The sequence below is a fragment of the Lissotriton helveticus genome, chromosome 11, assembly GCF_964261635.1.
Source record: "Lissotriton helveticus chromosome 11, aLisHel1.1, whole genome shotgun sequence".
Lineage (NCBI taxonomy): Eukaryota > Metazoa > Chordata > Amphibia > Caudata > Salamandridae > Lissotriton > Lissotriton helveticus.
Window position 1 is genome coordinate 942,576,765 of NC_136072.1, and position 12,145 is coordinate 942,588,909.

The 12,145-nt window shown below is 41.7% G+C and overlaps 1 protein-coding gene across 4 annotated transcripts in view; it reads left to right on the top strand.

Annotated features, from left to right (window-relative positions):
• The window catches only part of CHEK2 (checkpoint kinase 2), a 260,226-nt gene that overhangs the window by 195,775 nt on the left and 52,306 nt on the right, over positions 1 to 12,145 (top strand). For all 4 annotated transcript variants that reach the window (XM_078667290.1, XM_078667292.1, XM_078667289.1 and 1 more), the window contains one exon: positions 10,150 to 10,236. In XM_078667290.1, the coding sequence (XP_078523416.1) occupies positions 10,150 to 10,236 (87 nt within the window). The remainder of the gene's footprint in view (positions 1 to 10,149; positions 10,237 to 12,145) is intronic.

The following is a 12,145-nucleotide window of genomic DNA, read 5'->3' on the forward strand; positions in this document are numbered from 1 at the left end:
ACTGAACTGGCAATGTGGGCATGCTTTAAAAAACTCCAAAGCTGCGTTGGTAGCTTGATAAAAGGCTGGAGTTTTTGGCCCAATTAGGTCAAGAGGTGATACTGAAAGGGAGCGGGGTGAGGGGTGTTTCCCTGTCTGATTGATCTGTGCTTGTAATGAGCTGTTGGTGGAGGCTCTCTGGTTTAGCTAATATGTGCATTGGCTGTCGTGATGACTGTATGAAAATGACTGCCTGAGTCCTTGCAGAGTGTGAGTCCCTTGAGAAGAGAAGTATGCTGTTTTGTCTGGTGAGTGTCATGGACTGACAGGTGTTGAGAGATGATTCAATTTAGGCTTGCCCCTGACTGAGTTAAGTGTGCACTGTTCTCAACTGGGGAACCTGCAGATAACAGCTTTGAATCCCAACAGAGTCAACTCCGCTTTTTAGGTCTCGCGCCTGCGATGCATATGGCGTAGCCATATGCATCGCGCAGGCGCGATACTATAGTTGCGGAGTCTGCTTCCCAGGAGACAGGAGATGTCACGCGCACGCTCTGGAAAGCGATCGGCGCCGGCCGCGCGCGCGCGTTCCCAATCTCCTGTCTCTCTGGGAAGCACACAAGCAAGCCCAGCAAGCCCCGCCAAGGCACCACGAGCACGTCCCACGTGGGCGCCTACCACGAGGACAACGGCAGCAGGGTAATGCTTTTTTATTTTTATTCTTGTCAGAAAGGAAGCGGCGTGAATGAGGACGCTGAAGCAGCGTGATGCGCATCACGTTGTAGGCACTGCTGAGCTGAGGAGAGTTTACCGGCAGGCATGGCTCAATAGGAAAAGCTCCCCTTTGAGATGGCTTCTGCCAGGGACGGGACAGGAGGAGTTGAATGGACCCTCAGCCCAGCCAGCCGCAGACGCGCTTTTTATGCACACCTACCTGATTTCCCGCTGCAGACAAATAATTCCCTTTGGACGGCATTGAATGGAAAATGTAAAGTTTCTCTTCAGGACAGCCTATATTTGTGATGGATGTTTTAAAAATATATTTAGAAAATTGAATTGCAAAATGAACGCATGGCCACATTTCTTTTTATTGAAGTGAGGCTACCCGGTCTCCGTATAATCCAATTTAGGAGAGTTTTGAGCTTGCTTGCTACTCTCGACACGAATTAAATAAATGATTTTCCAGGGCGACTGTTATCACCTGGTTCAACCTACCTACTGCATTCACCTCTCTGCTAAACAGGAGGGCGCTAGGTAGAGGTGGCATCAGTCTACTTTAATATGCCTACAGGAACGTCCGTTCGAGGAGGCATGCAACTTACTCAAACGTGTATTAGTTACATCTATGTAAGCTATCTCATTGCACAGATGTAACCCCTTCTTTTTGAGTTATACTACCAAATGCATATTGAACATCACTTTATTTGGCATAAAATTGCATTGATTTTTTTTTTTTACTTGCGTCCTTTGTGGACGTGTAGTGTGGAATTGGCTGGGGAACTACAGCGGGTGCTTAGAGGAAATACCAAGCCTGGAGGAAAAGGGTGCCATTGGAGAGATCTCTCATAGTGTACTTAAGGCATTTTCCCAGCTATACTTTTTTGGGGGGAGTCTTTTGTGTCACAGTGCCCATAAAAAACAGGTGTGGAAACCAGTAAGTCTTTTTATGATACCCTTTGGCTAGAAAAAAAATCTGTCCTCTGCAGGTAGCAGTGCTATTCTTTGCAGAGGCCACCTAACCATTATTCTAGGAGAAAATGCCCCAATTTCGGGTGCACTCATTTCCAAATGATGCTACATTGTGTAGGAAATGAAGTGATATGAAGTGCCTGCAAGCAACGAACAGAGTATGCTACAACCATCCCGGTGTTACCTCCTGCTCTATGCAGTGACTGGAGTTGGTGAAAATATTAAATTAATAAAGTTACTAAATCCATCATTTTTAAAAAAAAAATTCACCTGTCCAATTTCGCTCTGCAGACAAACTTGAGAATCTTTGCTTCTTGGGTTCTCCTTGGCCAAACAAGTTCCAAGGAGAACTAAACCGTATACGACGAAGGCAGTATGTTTGTGGTTTGTTCAGATCTCTCAGGGTCTCGTTTTGCTTCTGAAAACAACACAAAATGCAGAAGCTTTGAGATTGGAGAGTATTTACTATGTTTATTGACATTTGAATAGTGCCTTGTTCTATTAGTGTGTTACTGTCGTCCTTTCTTGATCTGCATGTCCTTTTCCTAAGATTCCGGAATTTCCAATTTTCACTTCTTTTTGGTTGCTAGTGCATAGCTGTGTGTGGTTAGGAATAATGTGTTTGTTAAGAGACACATTTACTAATGGCTGCTGTTATTTAATATTGAAGTTATGTGTGTTCTATCCATATAAAGATTATACTGTTGTATGGGCATTGATAGATGTGCCCAATGACTCTACTGTTTTTCGTTGACCTAGTTGGTCCGTCGCCCATTTTGAGGCCAGTGCAAACTGCTTTTAAGATAGGCATTGCCAGCAAGGTATATAGCTAGGATGTACATATGAAGACTACTTCAAAGTTGTATGTTGGTATGGTGAGGAAAAAGTGCTCTTGAGATGGCAGTGCAGGGCCACAAAATGCACCAACTCATGAAGAAGGGATGCAGTCATCACCAAGTATGTACTGCCCTTCATTCCATGCGCATGTTGCCTGGTACTCTGTCACATCTGGTGACGCACTCAGATGTAATATGTAGCTCATTGGTGCTATTCAGAGCACATATGTGTTTATTCATACATGTGGCTTGCAAGCAGTGTTTTTGGGAGACTTCATACTCACTCTGCATTTGCTCTCCAAGTTCATCGGATAAGTATGACACAATAGATCATGTTGGCCAGCTACCAAATATGGCATAAATGTAACAGTGGCTAATGTGCCTTGAAGCTCTACAGACCTTCACTTCATGTTATCCTCCCAGTCCACTCTTTAGAGACCTGTCTAGTGCTTAACGTATGTCAGTTGCTGCTGGTGATGGTCCACGGGACTCATTTACTCATTTTTGGGAACTAGAACTTATTTTTCAAACTCATACTCTGACACAGAGCAAGAGAGAGAAAGGTTAGAAAACAGACGAAAGAAGGAGGAACATCGGAAATCCGTGATAAGGGAGAAAGCAGGAATGAAAAAGAATCTACAACAGTGAAATAAAGCGAGAGAAAGTGTAGCAGTCTGGAAGAAAGAGCAATAAGATGGAATCAGAGCTAAGCTGCCTTGTTATTTGGCAACCCCGTCATTTGGCAGCACCGGTGGCAAGTCCCTACGAAATTCTTTGGATCAATCCACTTATCTTTTCACGAATTAGGGACTGGGGCTTTCAAAGTACTCCAAGAATTTACAGTGAAGCTCTCGGTCACTAAAGCCTGTTTGAACTAGCCCCGAAGGCAAGGGAGTGTTGTGTCATAAACGACTGGTTGTGCCTGTTATCAATGGTAACCAGAGTGTTCATTGTGGTTACATTCTGAAGAGCAGTTCTTTAAGTGGAAACCAAGATTCTAGGAACTGACTCAACTATTAGTGGTATTTTATGTTCCTATTCAGATTTTCTTCTATGTACAAGTTTTAGATGTGTGCCTTCTTAAACCCCTAATTGTCGAAAAAGGAAATGCAGTATATTCAAGGTTGTAGCTATCAATGGAGTGGCAGGAGCAGTGGCACCGAGGCCCAGAGGCTCGAGGGACCAACTGAACCCTGCTAATTATGGAGTTTTCTTCTCAACCAGTGTCCAGAGGGCATTTTTTTGTGTGCACTAGAGCCCATGGCACCGTTACTACTCCGCTGATTACATCAATAGGCACATGCTGAATCGAGGTGGGCAAAATTTGAATCTCACCCAAGATGATTACAATCTTAGCGATTCGCGAAGGTCGATACATTTTGTAAACTTTGTATGTCTTTGCCAGTTGGTAGATATTCCTTCTTTAAATTTTTTTCCACTAGAAGGTTCTCACAAGACATTTTTTGCAAGAGAAGAAAAGTGGATTTTGATGAGAATGTTTGCACAAAGCCTACTATATGGGATATTTTTCTTGCATTCGTGTTGTAAACTGCCCTGCCGTCACAAATGCCGCCTAAGTTTGGAAATGTTGCACCAGGTTTCCGAGGGAAAATCTTCACGCCTTTACATCATGACTCCTTTTTGTCTGTGAAGTGGCCTGACTGAATACTCAATGTTGATGATGGTTAGTTACACCTTGGGGAGCAGGAATAATATTTACCTTTAAATAGCGATTTAAGTGACACCTGCCATTTCTAAGAGCTTTTAAAAAAATATTTTTTTCTACTACCCAATGGAATGTTATGCAATGGAGTTATAGGGCCTCTCACTTAATTTTGCGCAGCCTTCATTCCCCTTATTGTCTTTAATACTGATGGACGTTGGGTACCAAAGCCAGGATTTCTGTACTCTTTCAAAACAGATAACACTTTTTAGGTCTCGCCTAGACGAAAGCAAAAGCAAAGCTTTTGCTGTCTAGGGAGACAACTTATGTCGCCACTTTCCGGGGAATGTAGACTGCAGACTGTGACGAGCTTGTCCTCCTGGAGATTGTAGCTCGTGAGCGCGCACGTCGCGTCGCCGTCCCTGCTATTCCCATGCACAGAAAGGCTCCCGCACGCATGCACACATACACACACTGCATACACACACACACACGCACCCCCCCCTTTAACAGACACACGTGCAGACAGACGCGCACGCACAGACACACTACAACAGACACACGCGCACACCCCACCCCCACTCACCCCTCCTCCTCCGCAACACACTCACCTGTTCTGGCGGTGCTCGGCGTGCCTCTCGGGCGGCGGTTGCGCTTTGCGGGGCACTCTCACCACATGAGAGCCCCGCCTTCTTCATGCGCCCGGCCGCTCTTCACCCGGTCCCCCATCTCGTGACCGGGACTCGATCAGGAGCCCTCGGGGCTCCTCGGACAGTGGCTTCTCTCTCGCGCCGCGATGGGGGTGGGACTTCCGGTTGGGGCTGCGATTGGCCGGCTGCCCAACCGCTTCCGGGTCGTCACAGGCAGCGCGGCGGCCCGGCGGGAAGCGGGAACTTGAAGAAACTCCGCTGGAACACACATTCCAACATGTAGCAAGCAGCAGCTACAACAACGCAAAGTGTTTTTTTTTTCTTTTTTGTGTATGAAAACACTTTGAAATATGTGCGCTACCAGTTGTAGAAAACCTTCTCAGTGCAGAGCGATAACGTGCAGCATTAACACCAAGCCTTCACATTTTAAAGAACGACACCTTTTTTAAAGAGGCCGTCATATTTTGACGAACTCTCGTTATTTACCGAATCACATGCTCATGCTGCTGCCTGGTTTGTCTACATGCACACAGGCAGAATCACTCGGTACAAAATGGCTCCTGTTCACTCGTCAGTACGGTCTTGCGCCGCCCCACCTTCCCCCTGCCAAATACATTCATTCCAAATACTGCTTATTTTTATATCAGACTGACTTCTCACATCTGGGATAGCAGGGGCACCTTCCACAGTGATTAGTGCTTCACAAAAAATTATTCTCGGCTAGCGCTCAGAAGTCTTGAAGCTTTGATTGAATGACACTGCAGTTTGATGCCCCGCTCGTCTTTGATGCTATGCGTTCCAGACACTGATTTTATTAAGACTCACTTGGAGCTCTAAACTGTCACTTGATCTTTCTTTGGGTCATTTCGTTTGCCCGGAAGGACTAACATATCTGTGAAACCCTCTTCTTTTATAGTTTGAGCATCGTCTTCGTTTAGCAGGATAACATTATATATTTGAAAATACAAATATCCGGGAAGAGCAGAGAGCAAATCTCCGTGATGTTGGGCATTCTCCTATCATAAAGGAAGCGTGTTGGTGGGACCTGTGGCATCTAACGCATCATTTAACCCTATATGCGTGGGCACCTACCACAAAAATGTATAGGATGAGTTTGTTCCGTTCCCGTTTTTAATTTGATGTAAAACTCAAATCACTGCACACTCTCTACTACAGTCACTACTCTCTACTACACACTCTCTACTACAGTTACTACTCTCTACTACACACTCCCTACTACAGTCACTACTCTCTACTACACATTCTGCTACACACTCTCTACTACAGTCACTACTCTCTGCTACGCACTCTACTCTCTACCACACACTCTACCACACACTCTACCACACACTCTACTACACACTCTACTACACTCTCTACTACACACTCTACTACACACTCTCTACTACAGTCACTACTCTCTACTACACACTGTACTACACACTCTCTACTACACACTCTACTACAGTCACTACTCTCTACTACACACTACTACACACTCTCTACTACAGTCACTACTCTCTACTACACACTCTACTACACACTCTCTACACACTCACTACTACAGCCACTACTCTCTACTACACACTCTATACTACACACTCTCTACTACACACTATCTACTACAGTCACTACTCTCTACTACACTCTCTACTACACACTACATTATACACTCTACATTACACACTCTACATTACACACTCTCTACTACACACTCTCTACTACACACTCTCTACTACACACTCTCTACTACACACTCTCTACTACACACTCTACTACACTCTACTACACACTCTGCTACACACATGCTCTACTACACACTCTACTACACACCCTCTACTACTCTCTACTACTCTACTACACATTCTCTACTACTCTACTACACACTCACTACTTTCTACTACACACTCTCCACTCTCTACTCCACACTCTCTACTACTCACTACTCTCTCTACTACTCACTCTCTACTACAGTCACTACTCTCTACTACACTCACTACTACACACTCTACTACACACTCACTACTCTACTACACACTCACTACTCTCTACTACACACTCTCTACTCTCTACTACACACTCTACTACTCACTTACTACTCTCTACTCATTCTCTACTACTCACTACTACTCACTCTACTACTCTCTCTACTACTCACTCTCTACTACTCACTCTCTACTGCTCATGACAATGCCATTTATTTATCTGTTTCCAAAACCAACACATAAATAAAACATTTGTCATTTACAATGCCAAAAGCGCTAACTTTTGCAAAGGCGAGACCGTTGCATTGTAAATGCTTGTTATCTGTCTGCAGTTGATGCACTGAATAACAATGAAATGGTTACTTCAGGAGATATTTGCTGGTGGACTGAAATGCTCTCAGTCATATCCCTGGGATAAAGATGATTTTTGCTTGTAGTTGTAAGTAAAAGACAAGTTTTGTTTGGGTTACTTTGAGGCATTAAGGTACACATTTTTCACTCGCATTTATTATTTTGTTGGAGTGCTATAATTTTGATATGTGTGAACAAAAGGAAAAGATCTCTGTTGAAGTTTGCTCTGTTAAGTTTGGCCAGTGATTTGTGAGTTTGTTGAGACGTATGATGAATACAACAGTGATTTTATTTTTTGTTTTAAGGCGCTGAATTAGAAAAAGAAAGGACACGTGGTTGAAATGCTATCTTCTAAGTTTTGGATATTGTTCACAGGATAAACATAAGTTAAAAATTGTGGAAGTATTAAAAGAGCGTAATAAGGAAGATAGAGTACATGTAGTAAAAGAAGGTGAGCAGTAATTAGGTGTCCACATATTAAGGTAAAGAACAAAAGTTTAAGAGTAGTTCTCTGAAGATGTGCTGACGCTGTGCCATTCCTTTTGATCATAGCGACAACAAGGAGTACTCAGGCTTGCAACTTATCTGGGAGTAAGGGGCATTTTCACAAGTGTTGCTCTAGTGAAGGGAAATTGGTACTTTTCCTTAACAGGTCAAGACAGGAGAAGCATCTGGTCATGATGGTGGAGATAATATGGGAACTAAAGCATCGCCACCACTTGCAGGAGTAGGGATTAATGTAAAGCAAGTACCAATGTTGGTGCATTCAGGAGCAACTCAATCTGTGCTATCCAGTTGTACACTGAGAACAGGCGATAACATTGGGCAGAACTGGCATTTCACCTTGGGGAAAACAGTGAGATTCCTATATATGTAATTTGGGGGTTTCCAACTGTTAAGTTTTAGGCATGCACAGCAAAAGATTTATGTAATGATACAAGGTGAATCATTGTTGAGAAGGTCACATCAAAGAGATTTGTGTATTGTGCTGAACTATTTGGGTCCTGCACAGTACACAAATCTCTTGAATATGACCGTCCCAACATCGCTATACCTTTAATAGTTGTTCGGTGATGTCCCAGAGAAACAGGGTGAGCTCTGAAGTTAACTTGCTGAGAGTAGTGGAAATGACATAGGATTTAATAATATTTTCACATTTGTTTAGTGACAAGTTTTAGTCCCCTTGTGTCTGACTGTTGGATAATTTAAGGCAGTCTGGAATGCTGGTATATTGTATAAGGAGTTCGCTGTTCTCTGAGGAACATTGTGAGTGAGTATATAGGAGGTGTGAAAGACATTGATTACCTCGCTGCCTGGGTTGTGTCCCATCAATCCATTGTTTATGCTTATCATTCCATGTCTCTTTTAGTATGAGGTCCAGGATGGACCAGCATATAGAAATGTATGTATCACCAGCACTGGGGCAAGTCGTTGAATCATTTGGCTTTCAACAGGATAAGAAGGAATTTGCTAATCATGGTTCTGATTAAATTGGGGTACAAAACGGACGGTGTGTTATGGTAACATCCTGATGATTATTATACAAGTGGTATCTAGGGAAAAATGGAACCTGGTTCTCAACTCTTTCTACTGGGTCTTTCCTCTTCAATAGACTCTGTCAGAGGAAGGACAACCTCACTTGTCTCCTTCTTTTCTGGTGTATTCACCACTTTATTGTTTTTAATTTAGATTTACTCGTGCAGTTGCATCACCTAATGCGACTGTTGCTGCACTTGCTCCCACATTACCGTTTTATGGCGCCCACTCTCTCCTTTCAATATCTTAATGAGTGGTTCATCTTTTTTGTGTCAAGTGTAATGTTCCCCAAATTCTTGTGCCACAACTGGTTTAACGGTGGCCCCTGCAGTTTTGTGGTAATTCTTGGCATATTGACAGTCATGCAAGTCATAGTGGTGGTGCTATCCCTGGCTTAATGGTCGTAATTACTGGCATTTTGTAGGTATCCATAGTATGATGAGCCCACCTTTGGTATAATGTTGGCCTGGCATGTTGTGGGTATCCATGGCATATTGACATGAAAGAGAGGGTGATTGCTTCAGTGCCTGGGTCGCATCCTGTTAATCCCTGCTGATTCCAATCATTCCGTGCCTCTTTTAGAACTGGAACAGTGATGGACCAGTACATTGTAATGTATGTATCACTAACCTTGTAGCCGTGCATTATTTCGATAATTATTCACGTAGCAAGGGTATGTATGGCATGATGTGGTGCCCATTCTAGCATAATGCTACCACTGGCTTCGTGGTGGCAATTCACAACATCCATGTTATGAAGGAACAAAAGTAAATAATATTGAATATTTTTTAATTTCATGCAGTCTCTGACAAGAAAAGAACCAGTTGAAGATATGTAACTCTTAGCTTGTGCATACGCGAAGACAACCCAGGCCTAAGATGTCTTTACTGATGCCTGGATAGCAAGGTCAAATCTATTGCATATGTAGCTGCCTGATGATTTTTGGCGTGCTTCATTTAAGGGACCTATTTTTGTTTTTTTATGCAGATTTCTACTTCTGTTTACCACGATTTTTAACTTCCACTTTAAAGTCTGCAATCAAAATATTTTCGTACTGCATTGCTATTTATCAGTAACATCACAAACACCACAAAGGTTTGAAATGTTTTTGAAGGCTTTAAAGTTATTATAGCAAAACGTTGCACATTTATGCTTTTGATATAGTTTTTTTGGTACAGTTTTTTATGTTTTTTGTGAAGTGAACAGAGAGGTTTAACTTGGATGTTGGTATACCTCTGCCTCTAACATTTAATGGAGCTTGCTTTTCTTGTATTTACTATTTCCGTTTTAATGTATATACTTTCACGAGTGAAACCAACTGTTGCATACTCTATTCATATGTTTCCATTGCACAACATTGTAATTGGATAGCTCTTTTTCCCTTCTGCCCCGTTTTATCTATATGACTATTTGCTTTTTCTATGCTTCCATATTCTTCCATATGTTTCTGTACTCAATAGTATCTACACGAGAATGGAGTCAGTCACAGGGATCTGAAGCCAGAAAATGTACTATTATCATCAAATGCTGAAGACTGTTGTGTAAAGGTATTTTCCTCAGATCTTTCTTATTCACTGTTTTTTTTCTTGTCATAACTACACACTTGAAGTCGATACGTTATTTCTATGCTTAGTATTTAGCAAACTGTTTTATATTTAGGTTATACACAAGTGTTGTTATTTTAAATAACAAATATAGCAATTGTATCAACATGTGCTTCATTGTATTGTAATGTATTGGATTGCCGCATTTCAGTAGTGATTTCCGTCTAATTTTTTCTTTACTCCTTTCAGTAAAAGTGACCGCAAGTAGAACTGCTTGCAAACAATAACAAGTTTATTTTTAGCAAATCCATGTCTGAGAAACAATCTCGAATACTGCCACGCTTGCAATACTTGCACTTCTACCCTTCCTGAATAGATATAACCAGAGATTTTGACCGGTATGTCTTCCTGCCTTACAGTGTCTTACACTGTTCAACTTAATTGCTGCAAACCAGTTTCGGACAGTGGTTAAAATAAATATAAAACCTTATGGATGTACCATTCTTTGTGTGTGAAAGACTTTGCTTGCTCTGAAATACTTTAGTTAGGTATATACATTTAATAAAAGTACAAATGCCTTCTTTTCCGCACTGCTTCACGTGTAAGATGGTGCTAGATGAGGCTTCATCAAGCCGGGAGCACAACTGTCCTCATGCATGACATAAAACATGTTCCCACCCCACCATCAGTTGCCAACTCAACGAACTCCTTCTCCTAACCATATACAACAAATAGGGTAGGTACTTCGACCAGGAAAGTGCTATACAAATACTACAATACAATGCTATGGATGTCGATTTTCAAAATAGCTGATATCTAGTGTCGGAGAAGAAACTTCACTCCTGGACCTGCATCCCCTTACCCAGGGCTTCTCCACGTAGAGCAGGAGCAGCTTGAAAGGGAAATTGCAAATTCGTTTTTTCTGTACAATTGTATTGATATAAGGGTTATTCTATACTATTGATTAGTTCACTTATTGAGAAGATATTGTAGAAAAAACTAAGAATTGCAAAATGCAATTAAACGTTATGGGCATTTTGGTTCATTTTCTAAAATCTTATAATTCTTTTAGGTGTAGTGAATATCTCTGTAAAATGTCATGGTTGAACAGTACCTGCTTAAATACTGAATAGAAATCTCTGTTTGGGCCTTTTACTTACAATGAAAATACTTTGTAGTTGGTATACTTGAGGGACTTCTTCATATATTTATTTGGCTTATACAAACAAATAATTTAATATTTGTGAATAAATGTACAACTTTCACAACATTATAGTCTCAGAGGATAAAATAGTTGCTGCTTAATAAACCCAATGTTTGCTATATTGCAGTACTCCCCCATTGCGCACTGGTAGACAGTTCAACGCATATCCTTCAAGACTAAAGCATGTTCTGAAATCTGCATTTTATTAGACCTACATCACAGCTAAAATGTATCTATTGAGGAATGCTTTGTAAAAATACACATAATTCTAGTCACAAATATCGCGGCTGCTGAGTCGTCAAAGAAAATATTACTTTGAAGCGCCCTTTTCTAACTATGATTTTATGATGCAGAATTTCACTGGAAAGCAAAACATGTGCCTAATAGGTACTTCTTTCCTCACAGGTGCTCTCAACTGAAATATTCCTTGGCATCCGACTTAATCCCCCCTTTTATCCCGTCAATATATATCCGATAGGACCAGAGCAACTCATGTCTTGTTGCAGTCACAACATCACACAATTTGATTGCACGTGCTCTACAGAGGTACCGCTTAATGCCCAGAACATCAATTGGTTCTTCCATGCACTATATACATTCGACTGCAGAGCTCACCCTCATTTTTGTATTCTATTTATCATTAATTTTCCATAATTCCCCTCAAATTTTATTTTTTCTATTTTTTTCCCCATAAGGGCTATGTTTCTA